Source organism: Gymnoscopelus braueri, assembly GCF_963280865.1.
Source record: "Gymnoscopelus braueri genome assembly, chromosome: 1".
NCBI classification, from domain to species: Eukaryota; Metazoa; Chordata; class Actinopteri; order Myctophiformes; family Myctophidae; genus Gymnoscopelus; species Gymnoscopelus braueri.
This window is the reverse complement of record NC_137603.1, coordinates 38380530-38405686: the sequence shown is the minus strand read 5'-3', so window position 1 is coordinate 38405686 and position 25157 is coordinate 38380530. Positions and strand designations below refer to the sequence as shown.

The 25157-nt window shown below is 41.4% G+C and overlaps 1 protein-coding gene across 2 annotated transcripts in view; it reads left to right on the top strand.

Annotated features, from left to right (window-relative positions):
* Positions 1-19941: 19941 nt before the first annotated feature.
* The window catches only part of itga11a (integrin, alpha 11a), a 58894-nt gene continuing 53678 nt past the window's right edge, over positions 19942-25157 (top strand). For both annotated transcript variants that reach the window (XM_080429491.1, XM_080429490.1), the window contains exon 1: positions 19942-20129. In XM_080429491.1, the coding sequence (XP_080285617.1) occupies positions 20081-20129 (49 nt within the window). In that variant the 5' untranslated portion in view covers positions 19942-20080. The remainder of the gene's footprint in view (positions 20130-25157) is intronic.

The following is a 25157-nucleotide window of genomic DNA, read 5'->3' as shown; positions in this document are numbered from 1 at the left end:
GCGTTGTTCCGATATGTTAGTGAAGAAAAGTTTCTGAAAAGGTTCAGCGGAAGTATGCCTCAGATAAAGAGAGGCACGGGTGGTCTGGTTATAATATCACATCTATGTTTTGAAAAGAGTCCAGGCCCGGCCTTGTGACAGCTACAGTAATTCTTATTTTTAATATTGTTTGATGCTGTTGGGTGGTGTGTGTGTGCGTGTGCGTGTGCGTGTGCGTGTGCGTGTGCGTGTGCGTGTGCGTGTGCGTGCATGCATGCGTGCGTGCGTGCGTGTGTGTGTGTGTGTGTGTGTGTGTGTGAGTGTGTGTGTGTGTGTGTTCTGTGTTGGCTATTGCCCAGCCACATGGAGAGAATGAGTAAACAATTACAGTTTACTAGTCTGCACACAAAAGCATCTTATACAGTATAGTAACTCATGTGCCAAAGTAATTTTCCAATGTTTCTCACTGGTTTCTCATTCATCTCCATGGTTCCTCCAGTTCCCCTCCTTTCCATCTCGTCTCCCAAACCAGGACCCTTTGCATTTGTTCTATTATATCACCTGTCGTTTGTAGGGGATGGTTTTCCAAAATAATTTCCCCCACCCATACACAGACACAACCACTCACTCACTCACTCACTCACTCACTCACTCACTCACTCACTCACACACGCACACACGCACACACGCACACACGCACACACACACACACACACACACACACACACACACACACACACACACACACACACACACACACACACACACACACACAGAGAGAGAGAGACTTTTATTCATTCAAAGAGAGATGTGCCTCCAACACACAGAAATGTGTCCTCTGATTACAGTAGCTCTGGCTTTATGGCCAATGTCTTGCTCAAGGGCATGGGCAGGGCTGTGTCATGCATGTCTTATTGGTGCATAATAATACTGTATTTATTTATACTCTGCCCTGCTCTTTGATGCTCTTAAATGTAGTTCTATTCCTCTAGCTTCCTCTAGTCTAGGTGAACAGTGAGTTATGGAAGAAAGTTATGTGGGCATGAAAGGAATAGGTAGAGGTTTGAATAAATGTAGAATGCAAGACAAACTTTCTTCACCTACGCTTAACATATATGTGGTCACACGCACGCACACACGCACGCACGCACACACGCACACACACACACACACACACACACACACACACACACACACACACACACACACACACACACACACACACACACACACACACACACACACACACTCTGCCTGGAAAACAGCATCCTCACGTTCACTACATGACAGTGGTACGTTGGCTCACATGTGGTTGCAGTTAGCAGATCATTTTGTGAAATAAAGACAAACAGTGGAAACATAGCTCACCAGCTCTGTCAAATCATGACATTACGGAAGGAATAGATAACGTTACCCCCTTAGAAAGGCCATTATGGGCCTCATTAGATCCATATGCTGTTGTACCGTATGAGCATTTTCCATCCAGGTCAAGGAAATGTGTTGGGCAGTAGCTACCAGTAGTCCACATAGTAGGCTACTCAACCCCATACTAATCAAATATTACTCATCTATACTAAAGTGAAAAGTGAAAGTTGCTCAGTCAAATTGCTTTTTTTTTTTTTTTTCTAAATTTTTATCCCGCGATTTTTGTAACCCATTTTTTTTCACCCGGTGCCAATTTCCTAAGTGATCCTGGGCGCTACACCAGCCCTACACCAGCACTACACCAGTCCCCCACAGTAGGGAGGCCAGGGCCGAGCTCATGCTTCCTTCAGGCATGAGAGCCAACTGACCTTCTTGTCACCTGACAGGGGGGAGTTTCCCTGGTAGGACGTAGCGCGTGGAAGGAACACGTTATTCCAACCAGTTCCCTTCCCCTCCATCAGGCGCCCCGGCTGTCATGGGGGAGGCGGTATAGCGACCAGGATTACTACATGTTTTTGTGAGGGTATTAACTACCCTAGGAGACACGGGGAGAACATGCAAACTCCACACAGAGTAGGCCCTTTCGCCGACCCCACCTAGGGTATGGGCGCTGATGACGCGGAGGAGAAGACACGCCCCCAGCGCCCACAGTCAAATTGCTTTTAAATATAAGTATTCAAAAGTGCAAATTACAAATGAGCCTACATTTTCTTTTTAATATCAATGCATTGCTTTGTTAAAATTAGGCATCTCCCCCAAAAAGTTAGGGGAAAAAAACTGAAATAGTGAAATGTACAAGCTCACAACGTGGCACAATGCAAAGTGTTGTAAGCTTGTAGATTTGCCATTTTTAAAATATTTAAAATCAGGCAATTCATAATGTACTTTTTCTAACTATTACTATCTAACGATTCTATCTATCTATTGCCATAAATCTTTCTTGTGCAGCCCTCCATCCAATGCAAGCACCTCAAATGAGTCACTAAGTCACAAAAACTTTGAGAATACATGAACATAATGATTCAATTCATCTTTATTAAGTAAAAGGTTTTATGTCTCGCTTACAATTCATGGTCATATACTGCACTGGGTAGTCAGACAGTATATGACCACAGATAAAATCCATATCTGAACTTTTCGGGTTATGTTGTACTCCTCAGTGCAAGACCACATGTGGAGCAATGAGACAAAGTTCAGTTCCTATCCAAGGAACAGTGGCTGCTGCCGGCCACTGACCTGCGTGAAGAAGCAACCTGGAGTGTGAGGGAAATAATGTCACCTTAAAGGGATAGTTCACCCCCAAAATGACTTTTTTTCTATCGATTAGTCACCCCATGGAGACTTGAATTCATGGATATTCTTTTGTTTTTGTCGCATTCCTAAGCCAATAATTTGATGACTGGCAGCGGTTCCGGTAGGAGACACAAAGAGTCTCCTTCGTGTCTCCTACCGGAACCGCTGCCTACCGGTCCGCTGGTCATCAAATTATTGTTTTAGGAATGCGACAAAAGCAAAAATATATCCATGAATTCAAGTCTCCATGGGGTGACTAATTGATAGATAAAAAGTATTTTCTCTATATCACGTGGAAACATCTCTTCTCAAATGTTTGATGTTTGGTGATAGAAAAAAAGCAGACTTCCAGATTTTCATGTTAAATTTCAGATTAACGGCAATGTGTTTTTGAAAATACAGAATGCTTTGGAATGAGAACATTTATCTGGTTGTCAGGAAAGAATCATACTTGCACACACAGATATTCCTAGTTATCTTACTTACAGTATTATAATATACTTATGATACACACAAAAATTCTCCAGTAGGAACTTAATATCAGATTTTTTTAGATACTACATTAACTTCTTATATTTTCCCGTTCCACTTCCACAACAAACCAGAGTCACACTTTAATCACACTTAATAATAGATTCATCACATAAATTGTGTATTCTGTGACTCAGAAATTGAGACAACACACTACTTGTTCTACTGTGTTTACTGTGTGACTAAAAATAATTCAGAACAGGGGGACGGTGGCGCAGTCGGTAGTACTGTAGCCTCACAGCTAGAAGGTCATGGGTTCGATTTGCGCTGTGGGCGCTGGGGGTGTGTTCTCTCCTCCGCGTCATCAGTGCCCATACACTAGGTGGGGTTGGCGAAAGGGCCTTTCTGTGTGGAGTTTGCATGTTCTCCCTGTGTGTCCTAGGGTAGGTACCCTCACAAAAAAACATGCAGTAATCCTGGTCTCTATACTGCCTCCCCTGGTCAGCCTGATGGAGGGAAAAGGAACTGGTTGGAATAACGTGTTCCTTCCACGCGTTATGTCCTACTGGGGAAACTCCCCGCTTTCAGGTGATAAGAAGCCGCCTGCCCACTCCTCATGCGTTGAAGGAAGCATGAGCTCAGATCGGGGCTCTCCCTAGTCTGGCAGAGGGAGAGTAGCGCCCAGGATTACAAGCTTAGACATTAGCACTGGGTGAAAAATGGGTTGCAAAATCGTGGGATAAAAATACATTAATAATAATAATTCAGAACATCTTTTGATCTTTTGATTTTAGGCAATTATTTTTATTTATCAAGTGGTTATTGTAAATCTATTAATGGATGAGGAGAATATGGCAATTAAAGATATTCTTCTTTCAAGATCCAAGAAACTATTATTTCCCTTGGGATCATACAGAGGACTCATAGACTGTGAGAGGACTGGCTGAGTGAGTCATTTGATTTGGCCATACACTGTGGCAAATCCTTCGGTCCGTTCATTGCCGAACACTGAATGCGAAGTGCCTTTCATGTACATTTGTTTTCAATTTAGGGACAAATTGATGGGTACCATGCTGGCATGCTGGCACAACATTCCAACTGGTTTCTTTATCTTTTATCTGCATCATGTTGAGGGACAATAGCTAAAGCATTTCAGTACCATATCCATCATTAACTTGGCTGTTAAAGTGAATCATAAAGATCCTAAAACATTCTTATGTTCCATCCAACTATTCTCAAACACGTGTACATGGTTTGCATTAAAATATCTAGTGCCTTTATCCAATTGCAATTAAAGGGCATAACTTTTTTCATTTATTTTTAATATTCTTTTTGGAAAATGAAATAAATTAAATACATTAATAAAATTAAATAAAATAAATGAAAAAAGTAATCAAAAAAACACGGCCCCCTCACGTATTAGGAGGGCAGGGTGAGTCAGCAGAACCAAGGACGGGTGTTTTTGATGAATCTAACAGGTTAAAAATTGAGTTTGAAGTTATAATGGGTTTGTATGTGAAGGGGGCGTGTCTGATAAAATCATTATCAAATATCTAAATACTGAATCAAGCAACTTAAAAACGGTCTGGGGGTCTCTCAAAAGCCTGAGTAGACGATAAAATGACCAAAAGTTTTTTGGAAAGTGAAATATCCCTTTAACCAATAGGCTCTGTGCATAACTGTTGTCCCAGTTTTCTGAAGGTGGCATACCTGTTTCCTGTTAATTTCCCCATAGCTTTGTTTGATTGGCTCAACAGCAGATTTGAACTGGAAACAAATGTGAAGGTGTCTTCAGGGCCGGTGCTAGGCAATTTGGCGCCCTAGGCAATATTTTTCCTGGCGCCCCCCCCCCCCCCAAAAACAAATTTGTTTTGTTTTTGGGCGCCCCCCCCCCCCCCCCCACACACACACCTAAGCGAACCATGCAACATACTTGCTTGTCGGGAGTAAGTAACATCTTCCTGATGAACAGGTACTGTGACCAACCTGTAGGAGTCGCTAGAGCAGCGACAGTGATCGCCCTCCTCAACCACCTGCCCATCCACAAACGCGGGCAATAGGCTCTATGCACAGCAGCCATATTGGACAGAAATTGGGCCTCTTCTTTACTTCCTTCACAGGTGTTGCCAATTATACTAATTCCATTAAGTCTAGCACAGTGGTTCTCAAACCTTTTAATTTCAAGGACCCCCACAACTCTGAGCGTTTAGACAAATGGAACCAAATGGACCTGTAAGGGATTTGGTTCCAATTATCACTAAGAGTTCCACACCCGTAAGGGGCCATTTGGAACGCCCCCAAGGAACCATGGGGGTACCTGGACGGCCCCTTTTCCACCGGCGTTGAACTGGTTCCGTTCTTTTTTCCTGCCTAATTTGGTCCGAAACCGAAACTGAACCTTTTAAGTCATCTCCGTCGGTAAGTCAGTATGTCTTGATAACACCCAATGAATGGTCTGATAAATCGCCTACTTCGCCCATTCAATGGTCTGATAAAAGGTGATAATGTCCCTGCATGCATTGATAGCATCCGAATGGGGTGCACCGAACCAGTTCAGAGTGTTTCCACTGAAAATGAATTGGTTCAGAACCCTAAAAGTTGGTTCGGAACTGAATGGAACCCAAAAATACTTATTTTTTCTTGCCGTGAACTGGGATCCACTATTCTACAGTTTGGAAGATGCAGATGCGATATGCGATATACACGATAAAAACATAATTTTAAAAAAGAAAAGAAAAGGGAAACTGTGACTGCCATTGAATTTCCCTCATGAAATGGACACTTCCACTGGTGATAATCAACACATTGCTGGGCAGGCCTGGAATCAAAGCTAGGGCAACAGGGAACTGCTGCTCCTGCAGGCAGGCTCGCTAACCATTCAGCTATGCCGCCCCAAAATTACAATGGTTCTGCTTAAAACTGGTGGAAACACGAGCCGGTTCGCGGCTGGTTCCGTGAAAGCACCAAGGTTCCAAGAATCTAGAGCGGAACTAGTTCTAGAACCAAACCTTTTGGAAAAAGCCGGGCCTTTGAGACCCATTTGGTGTAGCAGTGTTTCCAGTGAGCTAACATGCACGATATCAGCACAGAGCCTTCATTAGTATCATTGGTAACACCTGTGAATGAAGAGGCCCAATTTATTTCCAATATAGCTGCTGTGCATGGAGCTTATTGTGAATGTGTAAGTTGGAGCCAAGACAGAGGCACTGTGGCGGATTCTACCCCAGTTTCCACGGTGGTGGGCATGAACTTTCCCCTGTGCCACCTGGAATTCCTTTTTAGCAGTACAATGTGTTAAAAGTTGAATTGATGTTGACTGTCTAAATTGAGAAAAACAAACCTATCTGGATATGTGTGTGGTCCATGTGCCTATACACCTCAAAGTCCACATGGGAGCCAACTGCCTAATCCAAAGCTAAGTCTAATTTTCTTTCTTCAATTAGTGTTGCTTCTGTCAGTGCTTATACAGCTTCGATGCCAGTCCCAAGTTCTCACTTCTTGGCTTAAGTCTAACAGGCCAGGGTTTATTGTAGAAGAACTGGAATGCTATTGAACCTCTAGGAACTTTGCATGCAACGTACTGTACTTCAAAAAATCTAATGATAAAACCCTGAACGCAATCCCATGTTTATAGGTCAAGAGGTAGAAAAGTTACTTAAAAGTTACAAAAAACGATTGAGGTTAATAATCAAAATGATGGTTTTGATAGAGGATCTAAATGAACGACAGTGATCTTCAAAGAGTACTGAGGGGATTTGGAAAGCTGCATGTCTGTTCTTTCTGCCTCTCAACTTTGTGTTTTGTTCCCTTTTGGAATACGGTACATCAAGCAAATGTTTGGAATCCTAACTGGGGGTTGTGCACTCTTTGAGGGTATCCAAACTCGATTGTGTTTGATTAAGTTGGTAATCAAAATTGGTCCATTTTCAAGGTCTTATTAGTGCCAGCCTGAAACCAATTTTTGCACCACAATAAACAAGTCAGAAACTAGAGTTGACTACAGCCAGTTTCTTTTCCTTTTTTTCAACAGTATAAACCCAGATGTAACAATGAACATCAGTCAAGCTGAATATGAGAAGCTGTCGTAAACACAAAGCGATATGAAGGGGATATTACATTTTAATCAACACCACACCTCATGTGGTAAATGGCAACCCTTCAATACATTATTATGTGCTTTTTCTTTGAAATATGTATCCTTATTTCTGTGTATAAATGCAGGAAAATCTGGCTTTTCTATTTTCACTTTACCATAATGCGACTGCCAAGACATGAGCATTTAAAATTCAGTAACTTAGTGCCAGCCTTACTCTGGCTTGTGGGTTGACATAATGTGGCAAATGTATATACAGTGGCTTGGAGAAGCTTACAGTGGTCCAATGCGCAAGATCCAGGGTGATTTCTTATCAAAACCAGCTGACACCAGTATACTGTACTTGAGTGACGGCCACTAAAGCTTTCCATGTACATCACCATGGCCAAATATGATGATGATGGTGAAACTGGCAAGCCAGTATTGTTTTCACACACAAGCTTTGTTAAAAGCTTAAAGCATTATATTCTGATAGTAATCATTGTTATAGAGCGTTTGTTCGGTAACAGGAGTCAGTTGCTGTAATGCTGTTTGATAAAGAGCTGGAGAGACAGAATCCTGTTACTGAACAAACACTCTATAGCAATATAGAGTGCTATCAGAATATAGAGCTATATAACACTTATATTAACCAAAGAAAGTCACTTACCCTACCTTAACAACAGCAAAACTTTACTAAAAGTTTGTTCATAAACTACAAAACAACTCTTTATTGAGAGAATAACTAGTTAAAAGGCTAAAAACTAAGCAAAGAAAAACTGAACTTTCGACTGAATTTTACTGCTAATTGCCGGCAACCATGGGCGAAATTCATCAATGAAAGATGAAAGAACAACATGATAATGTTCTCGATGCATTAATAACAGACAATTACGATTAGGCTATACAATTAAGATGATACAAAACCAAGTTTAAATACAGTTATACTTTAGTCGGTTAATCAGAAAAAAATCTGTTGTAAATCTTATTTATTTATCTTAATTTATTTATTTGTTGACATATAGGAAATAAAAGCAAAGTTATTACAAATAAAACTCTTGGTTGTTCAATTAACCTACATGAGCAAGATTAAGGTATTGCCTATGGTTTGTTTCCGTTGCGGTCCTTTGTACTAATCTCATCGAAACATTTAATGACAGACAAATATACACTATTATGCAAAACATCATATAAACAGTTGGGAAACAAAAACCAAAATATGTACAGTAAACATTTCTGTTTAATTGCTCCAGCCCTATCTTGAAGGCATCCTGAAGACAATTTTACAACCAGAGGTCTTACTGTAGTCATATTGTGGACTCTGCGCTCATAAAGTGTGTGATTGGACTGGGGATATGGCTGTCAGAATCCACAGGAGCCATGTTTACCTGTGCCTGTCAGAGGAAAGACACTCGGTGTGCAGAGACCCTAGTCAACTCCAGCCTGTGCTACTGCAATGACGCCTTATCCCTAAATCACAAAGCAGTAGAGAGTGTTGAAAAAGCCTGAAAGTAGTCTGACTCGGTATTTCCAGCTAAACATCTCATTCCTGGACACCAGCTGTTTGGCAGGGTGAAAGTGAGGCTCCAGCCATCTACTTTATACTTTGAGTCCCCTTTTTTTCTGGATGAATATTTTCCAAGGTCTCTTTATTTAAGAATTTGGAAGCAAAGTCATCCATCATGTACTGTGGGCAGGGCGGGGGGGGCGGGGGGGGGGGGGTGCTGTGACGTTCGTTATGTATCTACTTTTCTGTTGTGTCTGGTGGACTTGTCATAGCTGTGAATTAGCATATTTCATTCTCATAACCAAGGACAGGACCATCACTATATGCAGGTGCATGAAGGAATCTCTCCCACAGCCAGCAATTAACTGATTGGCATCCTACAGTATTTCTACCCTGATAAATAGTAAAAAATAAAATAAAATAAAAAGTCACATATGTTATATTTGAGCTACTGAGGTGGTGTCATTTTGTTTAAATGTGGTACTATAATTTACTCTCAGTCCATACCATGTGCATGCCCCCTAGTATGTGCAGAATTGGCAAAAGTGCTAAAGCTTTTACTGAATTGCTCCCTCATGGCAACGCCAATAAACATTCAAATAAATTCTCTCCTCATTTACTAAGACCATAGTTACCACAAACTGCAACTAAACTAGAAAAGTGCTCATCTACGCCAGCCTTGGTTGCTACCCAAGGCTGTGTCAGTCGTGGGGTGCAGCCGTCACCCGTCAGGACACAAATTGTGGTTTGTATGACAGATGGTGCATCTGTTCGCGTTCGTGGCCCTGCAGTGTGTAATTCAAATTTGGGGTGGCGTTTTTTGAAAAATAGGCCCCTCACGCACATTTTGGCAGCCCCAATCATATGCGATCGAAATATGATATGAAAAATCTGACTAATACATCTTGATCACGTGATCAAGATAATGAGTTCCAATTTGTGTGAACTTTGGATAAAATGTACAGTAACACGAGTAGTAGCGAAAAGTGTGTTTTGAAGATAATGCAAAATGGCGGAAAGATCTAGTCATGCAGATTTGATTGTATGGCCTATATGAGGAGTTGCGTCATGATCCAAGGAATCCAGGGACTCTTTTTATTGTACGACCTACAACTCAAGACCAAGGTGAAAGTTCTTCCTTGGCCTACTGGGAGTGTGTGCATGCAAAGTGTCATGCTGATCGGTCCAGCGGTGTCCATGATTAGCTACAGACGGACGGACGGACGGACACGAAAACCTAATCCCCAGCCTTTCCAAGTAATTGGATAAGGACCAAATTAAGGTAGACACATTTTTCCTGTCAGCTTTATATATAGGCTATATAAAAAACGAACCCCTCTTCTCCTGAGCAAGTCTTCTACCAGATCTGGTACAGAATAAACAAGAGATTTAAAATCACCAGCTTAAACAGTGTATGCAGGGTCTAGAACAACAGAAAATACCATGCACTGACGTTTTAGAAATAACAAGCCCACAAAATGTGTTACATTATCTACTGATGTGTTGTCATTTAAAACTCTGTGAGAGGGACTTAGACTGGTGTTTGAGTGGTCAACCTGCAATAAGATAATTATCTACAAGCTTCTCGAAACCTAATAATTACAAGCAGAAAATTGTAGACTGCTTGGTTTTCCATCGAGATCCAAGAGAAAAAAAGTATTTTTCCCCACTACAATTTTTCCATCTGTCTCCAAATTAATGTAAATGCAAGCGCAATGAAACAGGAGTATGTGTTCTCCCATGATGAAGACGTGATGGAAGCAAAAGTTTATTTTAGACCACAAGACGGTATTACCTAAGATTCTGTATGAGAACCAATGAGAATCCAGCACCCTCATGAGTTGTGAATTGCTTGACTGGAGATAGGAATGTGTAACTCGTTTTGATTGGTTGTGTGTAGCTGTGCTGCCAGACAACTTCCAACAGGAAGGTGTCTTCTCAAGGAGGGTGCAGTTTGTATAACAGCTATCATGGTTGTATGAATTTGTATATCAGCCCTACAATTATCTCACAGACAACATTTTACTGTAACCTGTACTTGGACGTTCTTATGAAGGGACTAGGAGAGATTATGAATAGACCAGGAAAGAAATCTCACTCACTATAGTTATAAGGAACATATATACAATGTTCATGAAGGTAATTACATATGGCTTGCATGGCTTTGTGTTTAAGCTGGGTGTCGAGAGACGACTTTGCTCTGAATCTGGATGCTTGAGCCGTATGGTGTTCCACTGTCGTCCATCTTGTGGCGTGTGGCTTCAGTTTCCACATTAGTCTACTCCCCACTATTGCTACTGGCACAAGTTAACCTGAACAATTCACTGCCAGATATCTGGAAAAGTTAGAATGACTCACACAAGCTCAGACATTTCTTACCCTCTTTTTAGAATATGTATGCCTCTTTATGCCCATTTTTACCATAAAGTAGCGCTTACAATGGCATGTGACTGCTAATGAGATTGCATCAATTATCAGGTACCGCCTCTGCTTCCAGAAACCACTTCCAATGGACATAATAAAGTAAATAGACCAGAACAGTGAGCGAGGGCAGTACATTATAGGTTAGTTGTTGGCCAAAACAATTACTTTGAAGTTCTTTCCCCACATACTTGGTATGTATTGCTATAACTTTTATGGTTCCCAGGATAATTATTTCCTTTGCCTACTTCCATCGCAGATCCAGTAGTTAGTAGTTTCTACCAGTTGTGTTTGTATGCCAAATCTCAGCTAGAGAAAATGACATATGTAGAATAGACAGCTAGACTAGACTAGAATAGAACAGATGTTGATCATGCTGGGGAGATACCCAACTTTTCCTGTTTCAGAATTTGTCTTAACGGAAACTTTGAGGCTAACTAAAGCTGATAAAATTTCACACCTGAGTGTTGACCATTTATTTAGTTCACCATTACGCATGGCAACCCTATTTTAATCTCAAAAGCAAGTAATGTAGCACACTAAATACTGGGCACACAGAGGCAAAACTGATACTAATCTTCTTGCTGCACAAAATGTCCTTTTTAAAGACTTAATTTGTTGCTCTGCTCCTTTGATATTTTGTTGTTTGCTTGCTTCAATGGAACAGCTTGGATAAAGTATTTATGTCACAACTAACAGAAGTCCACATTCGTAACTATGCATTTCCGCTTTCTAGCCTCTAAAACATACCACAACTTGCGCATAATAATATGTGTGTTCTTACTGTTGTATTATGTGTTTCCTCTTCAGCTTGGTTGTGGGTAGGCTTACTTTGAAGTTTCATGCCATAGATCACGAGTTGAGTTTACAGCTATGTTAGAATGTTTATTCTAAGTGTCATCATTTGGAAAGATCTATGAACACAGAGCAGCTGAAACGACCACTGTTTAAAGAATCTCAGGATATGTCCTAAAGTCGCTTCACAAAACCCTCGTAGATACAGAAATCCCTAATTTACTTAATTACTCATCACAGTGTGGTGCAGCTTAGGTGGAGTGTTTACTCCCTGTATCACTTTCAAACAGCACTCTCAAACCACAGACATAATATGAGACTGTCACGCTGCAGAACTAAGAAAGGAACACTAAAGAATACAGTGTAACATAAAATCGAACAATGTCTGCACATGCCAATGTAACAGGATTTCTGCACAGCAGCCTAGACCGAAAACCACTGAATTCCTCCTGACCAGCATTCTGTCACTCAAATTCTCCTCATCCAAATCCCCTCTCACTACTTAGCTTACTGACTGAAACCTTCCACTGTGAGTTCACTATGGCCCCTCATTCCTGTCAGATGATTTCATTCACCACAACACAACATACAGCATTCTATCTTATGATCTACGGTTAGTGCATTAGGTGACCAGCTTACATAACCAAAGCTTTGTTAAAACAAAAAGCTTGCTTCGAAATCCTAATCATCACGCGTAATCCAAAACATTGCTAATTCATTGTACGTTATGAAACATATGTCAGTGTTCCATTGAAGGATACTTATTCAAGTAGAATCAACGACATCTACATGTTAACATCAACTAAAACTATTTAGAAGGGTGCTTTGTAGAGTGCATATCTCTGCCAGGCCAGGTGGCCCTTCCCATGCCACCTGGCGTGGGTAGGCCCAACCCATGCCAAGTTGTGGGTACAAGTACCTTGATGTACGCCTGGATAGGACATTGTCCCTCAATCAACACCTAGAAGAAGTGAGGGTCAAAGTGACATCAAGGGTCTCACTTATCTGTTGCCTCGCCGGTACGACATGGGGAGCCTTAGAATATCCACACAAGCCCTGGTCTTCTCTGCTGCCGAATACTGTGCCCCAGTTTGGAGCAGAAGCCCACATGCCAAGAAGGTTGATACTGCCATTAACATAATTAACATAACATAACTGACTGCCTGAAGCTTATTGCCCCGGCCGGCCTCCGACGAGAGGCTGCTACCCTAGCCCTAGCAAGGAAAGCCCAGAAACATGACTGGCATATCCTGCATGATACAACAACTAAGGCAGCGCCTCCAAGCAGACTCAAGTCCCGCCACCCCCTACAATAAGGCGGCACAAGACATGCTTAGTTCCATCCCAGAGGACGAGTCTGTAAATGCATGGCTGGCGGCATCCTGGAAGCAGGAATGGGAGTCAGCTGAACACACACGTATCCACCACTAGATCCGGGACCTGGGAGACGGCTTGAATTGGAAGATCTACCACGTCGGCAATGGACCCTACTGAATCGTCTACGTACCGGTGTCGGCTGCTTCAAATCATCTATGAAGAAGTGGGGCCTGGCAGACAGCGCAGCATGCGAGTGTGGAGAGCTTGAGCAGACTACCGTCCACATAGTCAACACCTGTCCCCTGTATAGACCACCTTCAGAGGAGGGCCTCTTCCTTGTGGGACCGGAGACGAGGGCGTGGCTGAACGACACTGAGTTGGACATTTGATGCCGATATACAAAAGAAGAAGTGTAGAGGCCTCTCATGTGATTCAAATTTGGGGTTGATTTTTGTCTCCGCCAGGCTGAAAGGCATGGCGAGAGAGTATGTTTTGCACCCTGTCCGTCCGTCCGTCCGTCCGTGTGTGTGTGTGTCCGTGTGTCCGTGTGTGTGTGTGTGTCCGTCTGTGAACAGGTAATCTCCGGCTCCGTTGGCTTGATCGCAGCGAAACTGTGCACACACACTTCCTGGATGCCAATTCAGAACCTTTGCCCCAAATGTTTCACATGGGCCTGTTATAGCGCCACCAGGAGGCCGCTTTTTGCAAAACACATTTTTTGACAGTACTCCTACAGATTTTGCCCAAACGTCACGCGAATCGGTACACAGTATCTCTATAGTCATTACACAAATAAAGGCGAAAAATGGCTTCCAAAGTTTGCAGGAGCGCTCCGTTTTGAACAAAATGCCTCAAATCATGAACACAGCATGCAATTTCCATGAAATTGTGCACGCACATTCCCACTATGCCGAGGAAGAAATGCCACTTCAACATTTTCAAATCAGCCACATGGTGGCGCTATAACATGCCGATTACTGTTTTTACCTATAACTGCACCGATCTGTGTAAAACTTTGTGCACTCCCTAGAGGTCAGGGAAAAACCTTTGCCCTGCATTTTTCACATCTGACTTTTATAGCGCCACCAAGAGGCCGACCTATATAAAACTCCTTCATAGATACTCCTTCACATTTTATCCAAATTTCACGCAAATCGGTAGACATGATCTCTATAGTCATGTGATCAAGACGTATCTGTTAGATTTTTCATATTCCATCCTGATTGGCTAAGATTGACATCTAAAGTTTGCATGAGTGGCCCGTTTTGAACAAAATGTTGCAAATCATGAACGCAGCGTCCGATTGCGATGAAACTTCGCACGCACATTTGCACTACGTTGACGAACAAATGCCACCCTTTCATCATTGCCCTATTATAGCGCCACCAGGTGGCCAACTTATATTAAAAAAATAAATTATATTATTCCTATGATTTTATCCAAACATCACGCAAATTGGTACACATGATCTCTATAGTCAACTGATCAAGACGGATCCGTCCGATCCGCCAGATTTTTCACATTCCAGCCTGATTGGCGAATTCCCAACATTGCTGCCCCACACTATCCTACCTGACCTGGCGGAGACCTGTGCTCCGAGGAGCACTTTTTCTAGTTATTTTTGTAACACAAGCCCCTCCGGAAAACTTTGGAAGGCAATTATAGCTAATCTGTACGGAATATAAAAATGCTGTATGATACATCTGAAAATATGTAGGAGTAGTAGCAAAAAGTGAGTTTTGAAGAAAATGAGAAGTGGCAGAAAATCTAGTGGAAATGGGCCTGGTCTATATATGGAGAGTTGCATCATGATCCAAGGATTCCAGCGAATGTTTTCGATTGTATGACCAAGAGTTATATTCCAAAACTGGAGCGCGCTGGTATAGCGCCATGTGGCCGATTTTAAAACACACACACACACAGAAACAGGGGCGGAAACATAATCTCCGACATAACCTTCGGCCTGGCAGGGATAATGACACTGGAAAACAGAATGATTAACTAGCCATTGCAGTAAAATATAATTTTAAGTAGACGACAAACAATTCTTTGACAGGCTTTGATATGTGGTTTTTGGAAGCGTTCTACATGTGCCTTCAACATGTACAGTATAATATGTTTTACAAGGATCTTTTCAAGGACTCAGTGAAAGTGACTTCCAATAGTCTCTCCAGGTTAATGCTTAATACAGGACCACAAGTTTGATATGTGCAGCAGTCTCTCTGCACATAAGGTGATTTGGGTCCAAGCACGAGTTGCTTGGAAAAGTATTCCATTTCAAGAGGCTCCTTGGAGGACTTTGTGTGTGTGCTGGATCGTAATAAAAGATCATCCGTTGTTGTATCCCGCCTGTGCCTTACTTGGATTTGATTTGTGGAAAGTAACATCTCTACAGGCAATAAGATTCAGCATGTACAGTACATCTGAATTTCACAAGAACGAGTTCCAAGAACTGCTCTTGGCAGTAGTGCAGAGGGACAGCGTCTGACAAGGGACGTACCAACCTTAATGTGTTTTGAAGTTGGTTTGGCTAAGGAATTTTCTATGTGACTGTGGGCATAAAGATTACATGTGGAGCATCTAGTATATATGGATGGTTGAGGCTTCACACTTGACTCTGAGGTTTACTAATCTGCTCTCCAAACTGTTTCATGGTGTGACAGAGGAGGCAGTGCTCAATAACATTGGAAAAGTCACTGGAAAGTCCAATAATATCTCAGGAGGAAATCATACCGTATCTGTTGAGTGACAGAGAAGCAGGGAGGAAGCCAGGCAGGACAAGAGGGAGTGTAGAGGGAGTATAATATTTGAGACTGCTGGGCTCTTTGCTAATGTCTCCATGGTTAGATTTTGTCTCTAGCAGTAATCTCACAGAAGGCTCAGCTCAAACATTAATGGATGGACTGCCATTGAATAGTGCTGTAGGTAGGTTACATGTTTCAATTTGTAATTGTCACGTTTATTAGAGTAACTTGCACAAACAGCAGTCAAAACTACTTGGCCATTGGTCATAGGTTGCATCTAACTTAATCAATGCCTCCAGTGGTGAACAAAGTACTCAACCCCAGTACTTGAGTCAATTATTACTCAACTACAAGTGAAAGTTGCTCAAAATGATTTCTACATAAGTTAAAGTACTGTAGTACTTGCTTAAAAGTATTCAAAATACCAAAACTCAAGTAGAGTACAGATACTCTAGACTTAAGTAGAGTGTACTTTGTTACTGTCCACCACCGAGTGACTCACAAAACCAGTAGCTGAGAAACAGAAATAGAAGGCAGCGTGGGAGGGTTGAACCTTGATGACAACATAACCTGTGATAGATCTCAACATGTGGCAAGCACAAAGCCTGAACTCTGATGGAGGTGGGATATTTGTTGCTTTTTCCCCTGATCCCTGGGGATTTGACCTGTGCCTGGCTAAAGCTCTCAAGCCCTATCCGTCTCTCAACAGACAGCCATATATCGCACACAAACTGATAATCCGGGGGTGATTGAGGTAATTGCTAGCAGTTGTAGAATGGTGAGGTAAGCATAGCTTCTGTTCAGACAACTAGTATTGATTTCAGGCAGCACTTCACTGTGGGGCCCTGTGCACTACAATATTTCAGGATGAGGGGAAACGAGTAGGACTTTCAAAACCTAACTTTTAACACCCTGCTTAGTTCCGCCCCTTTGGCCCCCTATCCATGTCCCCTTCTATCACCCTGTTCCCCTTTCCCCCTTTCCTGAAAATGAGCTAAATACCCACATGGCAATTTTGGTCAGCAGAACAGCATTGGGGAGAACTTCCCTCATCCCACCACCCCCTGGTCTGGAAAATACTGACAGAAACAACGCAGCTCCCTACACGGCACTGGCACACTGCCTCCATTCAGAGCAAAAGACCTTAATTTTAATTGTAGGTCTCTCTCCGATTCATCATTTGTCTTGCAACCCGGCAGCAGGAGATTCTTGAGCTATGAGATTGTGCCCACAGTATCGGTTAAAGAAATTCTTTGTTGTGAGGAAATTCTTTTATGTTTACGCAGACGTTTCTCTGTTAATAGTTACCAACCAACTTCTCTGTTCTCTCCCGTTTGCGAAGGTTTTGTTCCGAGATATTTTGAACAACAAAACATGTTGCCTTTTGTCTTCTATATTGAGCTCTTTTTTTGTATACTGTTTTTTTTTGTTTTTTTTTATAACACCAATCATATCAGGAACAGCACATATTATACATGCATTGGCTTCCCAACATGTACAGAGGTGAATGGCATACACAAACAGAGAAAACAAAAAAAACAAAAAGAAATTATTTAAAAAACGTATCACAGACAGCATTAAAACGTATCAAACAACAGACAAACATAACACAGGGAGAAGAGTAAAGTGTGCCATTAAGCACACATTGAGTTGTTTGTCTTCACTGTAAAATCCAGTGGTACTTTGAGAGCGCACAAAATGCAGTATTAAAATAACACTTCTATGATTATTGCTTCTCTATGTTTATGTTACCTGACAGAGTGTAACTTCATGGTTATTTCTTGACCTTCAAAAAGAAAGTACTGTTGATTATTTATGGCTTCTCCTGAAACTTTATCTGATTCCCCACACTACTGTATGTCAGCATCAGGAATAAATGTGACTAGAAACAAACTATACCACTTCTTACGCCTAATTTATACTCCCTTATACAACGCTGTTGCACGATGAAAATAGCTAATGTGACACATTGTAAGCTTGTAGATCTGCTATTTTCACCACACCTCAGGCGTCGTACGATGAAGGCTTTAGGCAACAGTGGTTGCATTAAACTAATTTCACTGGTTGGCCAGTCACACTTAAACCAACATAGCAAAGGGGGCATATGGAGGCACCAGCCATATGGAATTGGGCTTAATTTCCTGATTTGAACAAGGGGACCCGCAGGAGGGGAGGACTGATGAGAGAGCAACTCAATGAGCTTTTAAGCACTCATAATGAAAGCAAGCCTTGGTGTATATATAGTTTTCTTGATGACTTGTTTTCTTGATTACTTCCTCTATAGCTATGTTTGCCTGATAAGTGTGTCCTGTCTTGAAAAGAGACAGCGATCGTGTGATTTCAAGGAGGTTTGAGTGTAGCTTGCTAGAGGTGGTGATGTGTGTTGGCTGGCCAGTCTACACACACTTAGACAGATAGCTGCTTAGGGATCATCTGAGCTGAGTCTTGAATTCGGATATTTGAGGTTTCTGTTTATGATGAGTTTTACAGGCATTCACAGTCTCTCACATATGCTCCATCTGACTGTACCTGTTCATTCAATTTTGAGCAAAGTAAGGACAAACGCAACAAAGCTCTTTGATAAAACAATTCAGTTCTATAATCAGTTCTATAAATGTCGTATTACATCTGCATTTGTCACAGCACTACCACATTACTTAATTTACTGAAGAAGTAAGCACACTGGCTTTTATATACATCTGCTAATTTAGGTGTGAAATTGGGTTTATCAGTTTAAGAAAATATCAAATAATCACTCTTGTATAATGAAATAATTTTAAGGTCTAGTGTATACAAAGTTGTGAATAGGTAAAATACAGTAAGCGCAAATGGATTTCATGAACATTTATTTGTACCTTGAAACCAAACTATACCATACAAATTATACGGCAACATAAGTCAGACCATTATACACATTTAGAGCTGAATGGTTCAACTGTGTGGATATGTGGTAACGTACAAACCCCAAATTTGTGTCATAGTGGTTCTTGTGTGGTTACATCACGATGATACCATGTGGTGCATAACTTCAGAGTGAGGGATTTTCTGTGTTTTAACAAAGAAAAGTTTGGTGGTCGTACTTTTTCATAATCAATTGTATAATCGAGAAGTTTTGTGGAACGTTAAGTGAGTTCTTTTTTAATGACGGGTGTATTACCAGGCTGTCATACTGAATCTCTTTGGCTCATGATATTATTATGGAAAAGCTGTCCAAATGTCCAACCAGCTTCTAGACCATGGCTTTGATCAGGATCTTTGAGAAAGAGCAAAACTGCTCTTAGAGACCAATTGAGATAAAATCCTGTTAGGAGTGGACATACTGTATGACTTATCTTTGTATTCAGTTGGAAGATGGAAGATCACAGAATGTTTTTGTCTTAAAATCACAAGTTAATAAGGTGCATTCACGGAATACTTAGTAACTTACCAGTACATCTCCTCAACCACATCAGTCTTAAGTACTCAGCCCAATTATAATATGGACCCAATGTGTACATTTTTATACACTCAGATTTAAACTTCGCTGTGTATCCACTTAGTATTTCACCAAAAGCTCCTTGCAACCATTGCTGAGTATTCTCTCAGTGTCAAAAGTACTATGTTAAATTAACAACTTACACCCTACATACTTAATTGACTGGAGTCCCCAAGGGGTCTAAAGCCGATCTGAAAAGTGGACAACATTGTTGCGGGCTGCTATTTGGGGCAAATGTTTGCCTATTTTTGGATTTTGGCTTTTACTTTGTGTAATGTTCTTTTACATCTCAGCCTGAGTTGAACCGGGTGGAGTGAGGAGGAGAGGACTCCTGCCTGCTGTGTCAAAGTGGACCTCCTCCTGCAGCCACAGTCCCTCCTACTTCCCCCAGATATAGAGGCTTTTCACTAGGAGGGGGAGTCAATCAGAGCGGGATCTTTAACAGTGCACACCGCTGGGTCTCTCTGCCTCACCCGACACACACATACACACACACGCACACACACACACACACACACGCACGCACACGCATATACACACATCAACCCGTGCACATACTGTATCCACACATACATAACCTAATGGAGTACTACTGTTGCCTATTGCTCTGGATCTGTGGCCAGATGCTAGGTGAGTTAAAGTACTGTATGCATGTGCATGTTGTGTGTGTCTATGTGCATGTCTGCATTATTCCTGACATTTCTGTAAATTAATACACATCTCTATTTTAGTCTAAATACTTTGGCAGTTTTATAATTGCACAATAAGTGCTTGTTTTAACATTTACCCATCCTGAAATAAAAAATGGTTTTGTGCACTATACTACTGTACACTTTAAAACGACTGAAATAGATAATTAACTTTTTCTGTTGTAGTATATCAGGATTTGGAGACCTACAGTTTGCTTGTATTATCTATTCCACAATCTCATATGTCGCCTCCCATCTTGAACTCATGCGATGGAGAGACACAGGGATGCTGAGTTGGCTTTGTTGAAGGATGTGTTGGCTTGCTCAGGTCTGCTGAGGTGCTCTGCCTTTCATTGGAAACAGACATGTAGTTTCAACTGAAAGCTGATGCTATCTTTTCATAATCAAGTGGTCAGAATTTCCAGTGACTGGAGAGGTGTTGGTGAGCAGCCAAAACTGGGGTCAATTACCAGTGAAATCACAATACCAGCAACAAACCCAGACGCAAAGGAGGTGTGTGTGTGCGTGTGCGTGTGCGTGTGCGTGTGCGTGTGCGTGTGTGTGTGTGTGTGTGCGTGTGCGTGTGCGCGTGTGTGTGTGTGTGAGAGAGAGAGAGAGAGAGAGACCAAAGTCATATTTTCTTTATTTGAGTATGATTCGTGTCATTTAACTTGACAATCTAGTAGATGGATCACTCTGCACTGTCAGTCTCAATTGTAAAACAAATAATAAAATAAAATAGAATTAATTGGGACAATGCCACCTATGGCAGAGATCTCCATAACAGGTGTTTATTGTAACTTAATATATTGTAAGTTACAATATAATGTAACCACATACAGTATACAGCACAATAGTCCAGCTTGGTCAGTCTTTGGTTATAATATGCTGTCACCACTGTACATTAAAATGATACCATAGTCTTTCATATTTTTGTCTTGACAGTCAATATCATATTGAGATCAATACAAGGAAAAACATTTTGAGGTCTGGGTAATTTGAATCATTAATCTTCAATTTGGTAAATAACAATATTTGTCAAAAACTGGAATGGAATGGAAATCTTTTGTAAATATTTACTTTGACTTTGGAATTTTGTTGAAACTAGAGGTTTGGACATGAGCAGTGCATAGTGGAAGAAAGGCTGAAATTGAATGCAGACAAAGTCTGTGTGGAAAGACAAAATACTGGCTAGAGTGGGAAAACCATTAGGAGACAGGAGAAACACTGAAATCATACCGTGGGAATTCATGATACATGATCATTGCCAGATTGACTTGCAGGAGGATTTTCGGATCCAGGCTGAGGTGACAGTGTAAGTAAATGTCTTTAATAATAATAATAATAATAATAATAATAATAACAATAATAATAATATAATTCAACACCTACTGTATCAATATCCGCTATTAGCTAATGCAGGGAAATATGCTCAGTAATCTATTTCATCTTGTGTGTTGTCTGTGTGATAACTGACCTCTACTGGTATGCACACTGCATCGCTTGTGTTGAAATACTGTCATGAGGATTTGTTTGGAACTCTTTAGAGGCATTTGGTTGATTGAAAGAGTCAATATTTAGGTTACAGTAGCTGTGCCCAGTTGGCTGTTATACACTGTATGAGGAGCATCTGGTGTCAGATATCCCATTCCCATCCGTCCCAACTCATTTACCTTGGCCTCAGCACTGGAGTCATAATGTGTCAAAATGGCCAAAGGTTTATTGCCCATTATGAAGTATCTTTCCAGTGAAAACTATTTTAATGGGAACAAGATTGATGGAATATTGCAGACATACTGTACATCTTTTTCTGAGAGAAGAAATTGTAAAACTCATTGAAAAGCTGTAGTGTAAATGATAACTTCCAAAGATGTGTGTGGGTTTCAGTGGCAGAGCGTAATGGTTTATGCTATGCTTTATGCTCAATAGACGTGCTACCCCAGTAGTTCTAGTCCTTGGTTAATAGCCATGTTCATTAGCAATTACACAATAACAAACATAATCGGTAATCATCGAAAGGGGATGTACAGTATTAGTACGGATGACTTTAGATATGATTTAGATTTAAGTGTGTATTACTCATGAAATTAGATATGGGCTTGAGGATCCATTCTAGCCACCAGATCGTCACTGGTTCAGAAAGCATGCCCTGGGGGGGCTGCTCTGTGTCATCCAGTGGGTCTGTGGTGGAACTCCTGCAGCTTGGGGTCAGGCCAAAGGCAGCAGTGGACTAATGTGGGTCGCACCGGCAGCCACCGACCGGCCTGAGGTTTATTTATCTGGGCATCGACGCCGGTACACAGGAAACCCGGCAAGACTCCGACCCGGCTTTAGAAGCTGCTGATATTACTGGGAATATGAAATTGCTCTGCCACGTTAGGAGTCTCGAAATGGAAACTGGATTCCCTCCATTCTCATGCTTTTTCACCCCAACTCTTTCCCCTCTGCCCTTCATTCTTCTAGAGCCTTTTCTTTTTCTTGGGCAGACCACAGCAAAGCTGTTCTGAGATAGTAACTAGTGCGGCTTGCTTTCTATGAAGTGCTGAAAATGCCATCAAAGTGCCGTCTATTACAGAATCCTTCGCTATTCATTTGCTGTGCCTCATATTATGAAATTCAAAAACAGAACCCACCCGCACACTGTTTGTAAAAAGATAGCTATTCCACAATATTGCTCCGGGTATTATTTGTTAACTTTTCTCGGCAGCCCAAACACATTTATTTGTATATTTATGGTTGTCAAGAGTGCATCTCTGCCATATAATCCATTTAAAAATAGACTTTATATTTCCAGATAAACAAGGCCTTTCAGGATAAAACCTGGGCATAGGATGAAAGGACCAGCTGAACATGTGCACTATTCATTCAACAGGAAATGAGCAATGAGGAGAATGTGTCAATATTTAGGGGAATGGTATAAATGGTGGGGACGATTGTTGCATGAATGGGGGTTTTCATGAAGCAGAACAAATTAACTGTGGTTGTGTAAAGGTGGTTTGGACTGGTGTGACAGACTTTGTTGCTCAGCATCCACTACTACGGTTGAATGATTCAGGGGTGTCAGTCAGTACACAAACAGTCCAACCACCTATTTTGCTGTAGTAAAACTGGGGTTTTAATGGTTTTACTGCTCTTTGCAGTGTGGTAACTTCACACTTATACAGTGTTATTTTGACTGATACTGAGTAAACATAATTCTAGTGTGGCCTTCTTTCTTGGTTCTGCAACATCATTAACACTCCCATACTGCATATCAGTGAGCAAGGAATGTGGTCTACTTCTATTTTTTGTTAAGGAAGTTTTTCTTGAATAAATACAGCTGTGGAGCTTCTACACAGTAACACACGGTACCAACAGGATGGATACTATACACACACAGTATATATTCTCACTGCTCTACAGTACTGTATATGAAGCATCAGGGGTTGGCGACTTGGCGTGTAACTCTTGACATGTAAACAAGTCATATCACTTCAAGAATCTTTCAAATTCCATATACTGTACAGGACTTGAGGCCTATTTCAAAAAGCACTGATCTCAACTAATTTAACTGCTGTGTCATATGGAGACAAGTAGGTTTAGATGCCATATGGGAATATGGCATCTCCATGTACTGTAATACTCAGTCGGCATTGAAGAATTTAACAGCCCTTCTACAATTTCATCCACATCGTCACGCTCATGACACTATGACTCAGCCATAACCATACAAGGAGTTCCCAATGCAGCTACGCCCAAATATGGAGTGTGTTGTCTAATTTCATATATGGGCATACAGGGGACACAGGTGCTCTGACAAAGCCCCCGACACTATGACTCAGACATATTGGTCGGATCGGCGGTGCAATTTAGGTGTGAGGGCCGCTATGCGGCCCGAACTCTAGATGGTCGGCCCGAATCTCTAATGCTTCAAATGCCCCAAAGCTGATTTACTGTAGAGAGATTGTGTCTGATTAAATCATAACTAGTGCATACCCGGTCGACGCATCCGTGGGGGGATATGCGAACATGATCTGGCAACCCGGGAGGCAGCCCCATAACCATGGTAGGATCAACATGGCTGAACTGCACATATCAGAATCAGAATCACTTTATTTGTCACTTTCTCCATGTACTTCCATACATACAGAAAATGAAATGCCGTTCCCCCTCAGTCACTTGCAATGCAACATAAAACATCAGCCTATCTAAGAAACATAAAAAGACCAAAACTAAAAACAGCATAAACAAACATTTATAAAAAATATGCCACATAGTACCAACACACAGCACACTTAACATTTTCTACATTTGATTAAACACCGGTTTAACAAGGGTGGAATGTTTCTAGTTATATAGATTCTAGTTATATAGAAGAGGTTATTGTGCCCTACACCTCTGATGGGAAGGTACTTTCACATCTTCCTTACTGGGTATTAAAACGTGGAGCATTTCCTCCATTAAAGTTGTACAATGCAGGTTCACAAATAACGATTTTTAGCAACCTCTGCTGGTCACTACCGTCACTGCATACAATTTTCCGTAGTCCTCGATTACCCAGAATTCCATTTGTTTTCACCAGAAGCCGGAAGCGTTTCAAAAAGCGTTCTTTTAATTGTTTTATACTATCTGCGGATCGTTTCTCTTAGCCAGTGGAGCATTAGTTACCATGAGCTGTGTTTTCTTTTTCTGTTGTTTTTCGATCTCACAATCCTACATTCTCTTAAAATCAGCGTGAGGTTCCTTTTTGTTATTAGCGCGGTAGTTCCTGGCCAAACAGGAAACCGGTGCGGTAGTTCCTGGCCAAACAGGAAACCGGTGCATTTTCCGGCCGGATGACGTCATTTTCGCGGGAGAGTCTCCCCCGACACCGTTCAATAGAAAATATATAAATAAAAGGCTTTCGGGGGTGAAATTCATGGAGTGGGTGTTGTGAAACATTTGCCACTCACAAAAGATATACAATTTAACTTTAGTTTTTGTTTTAAAG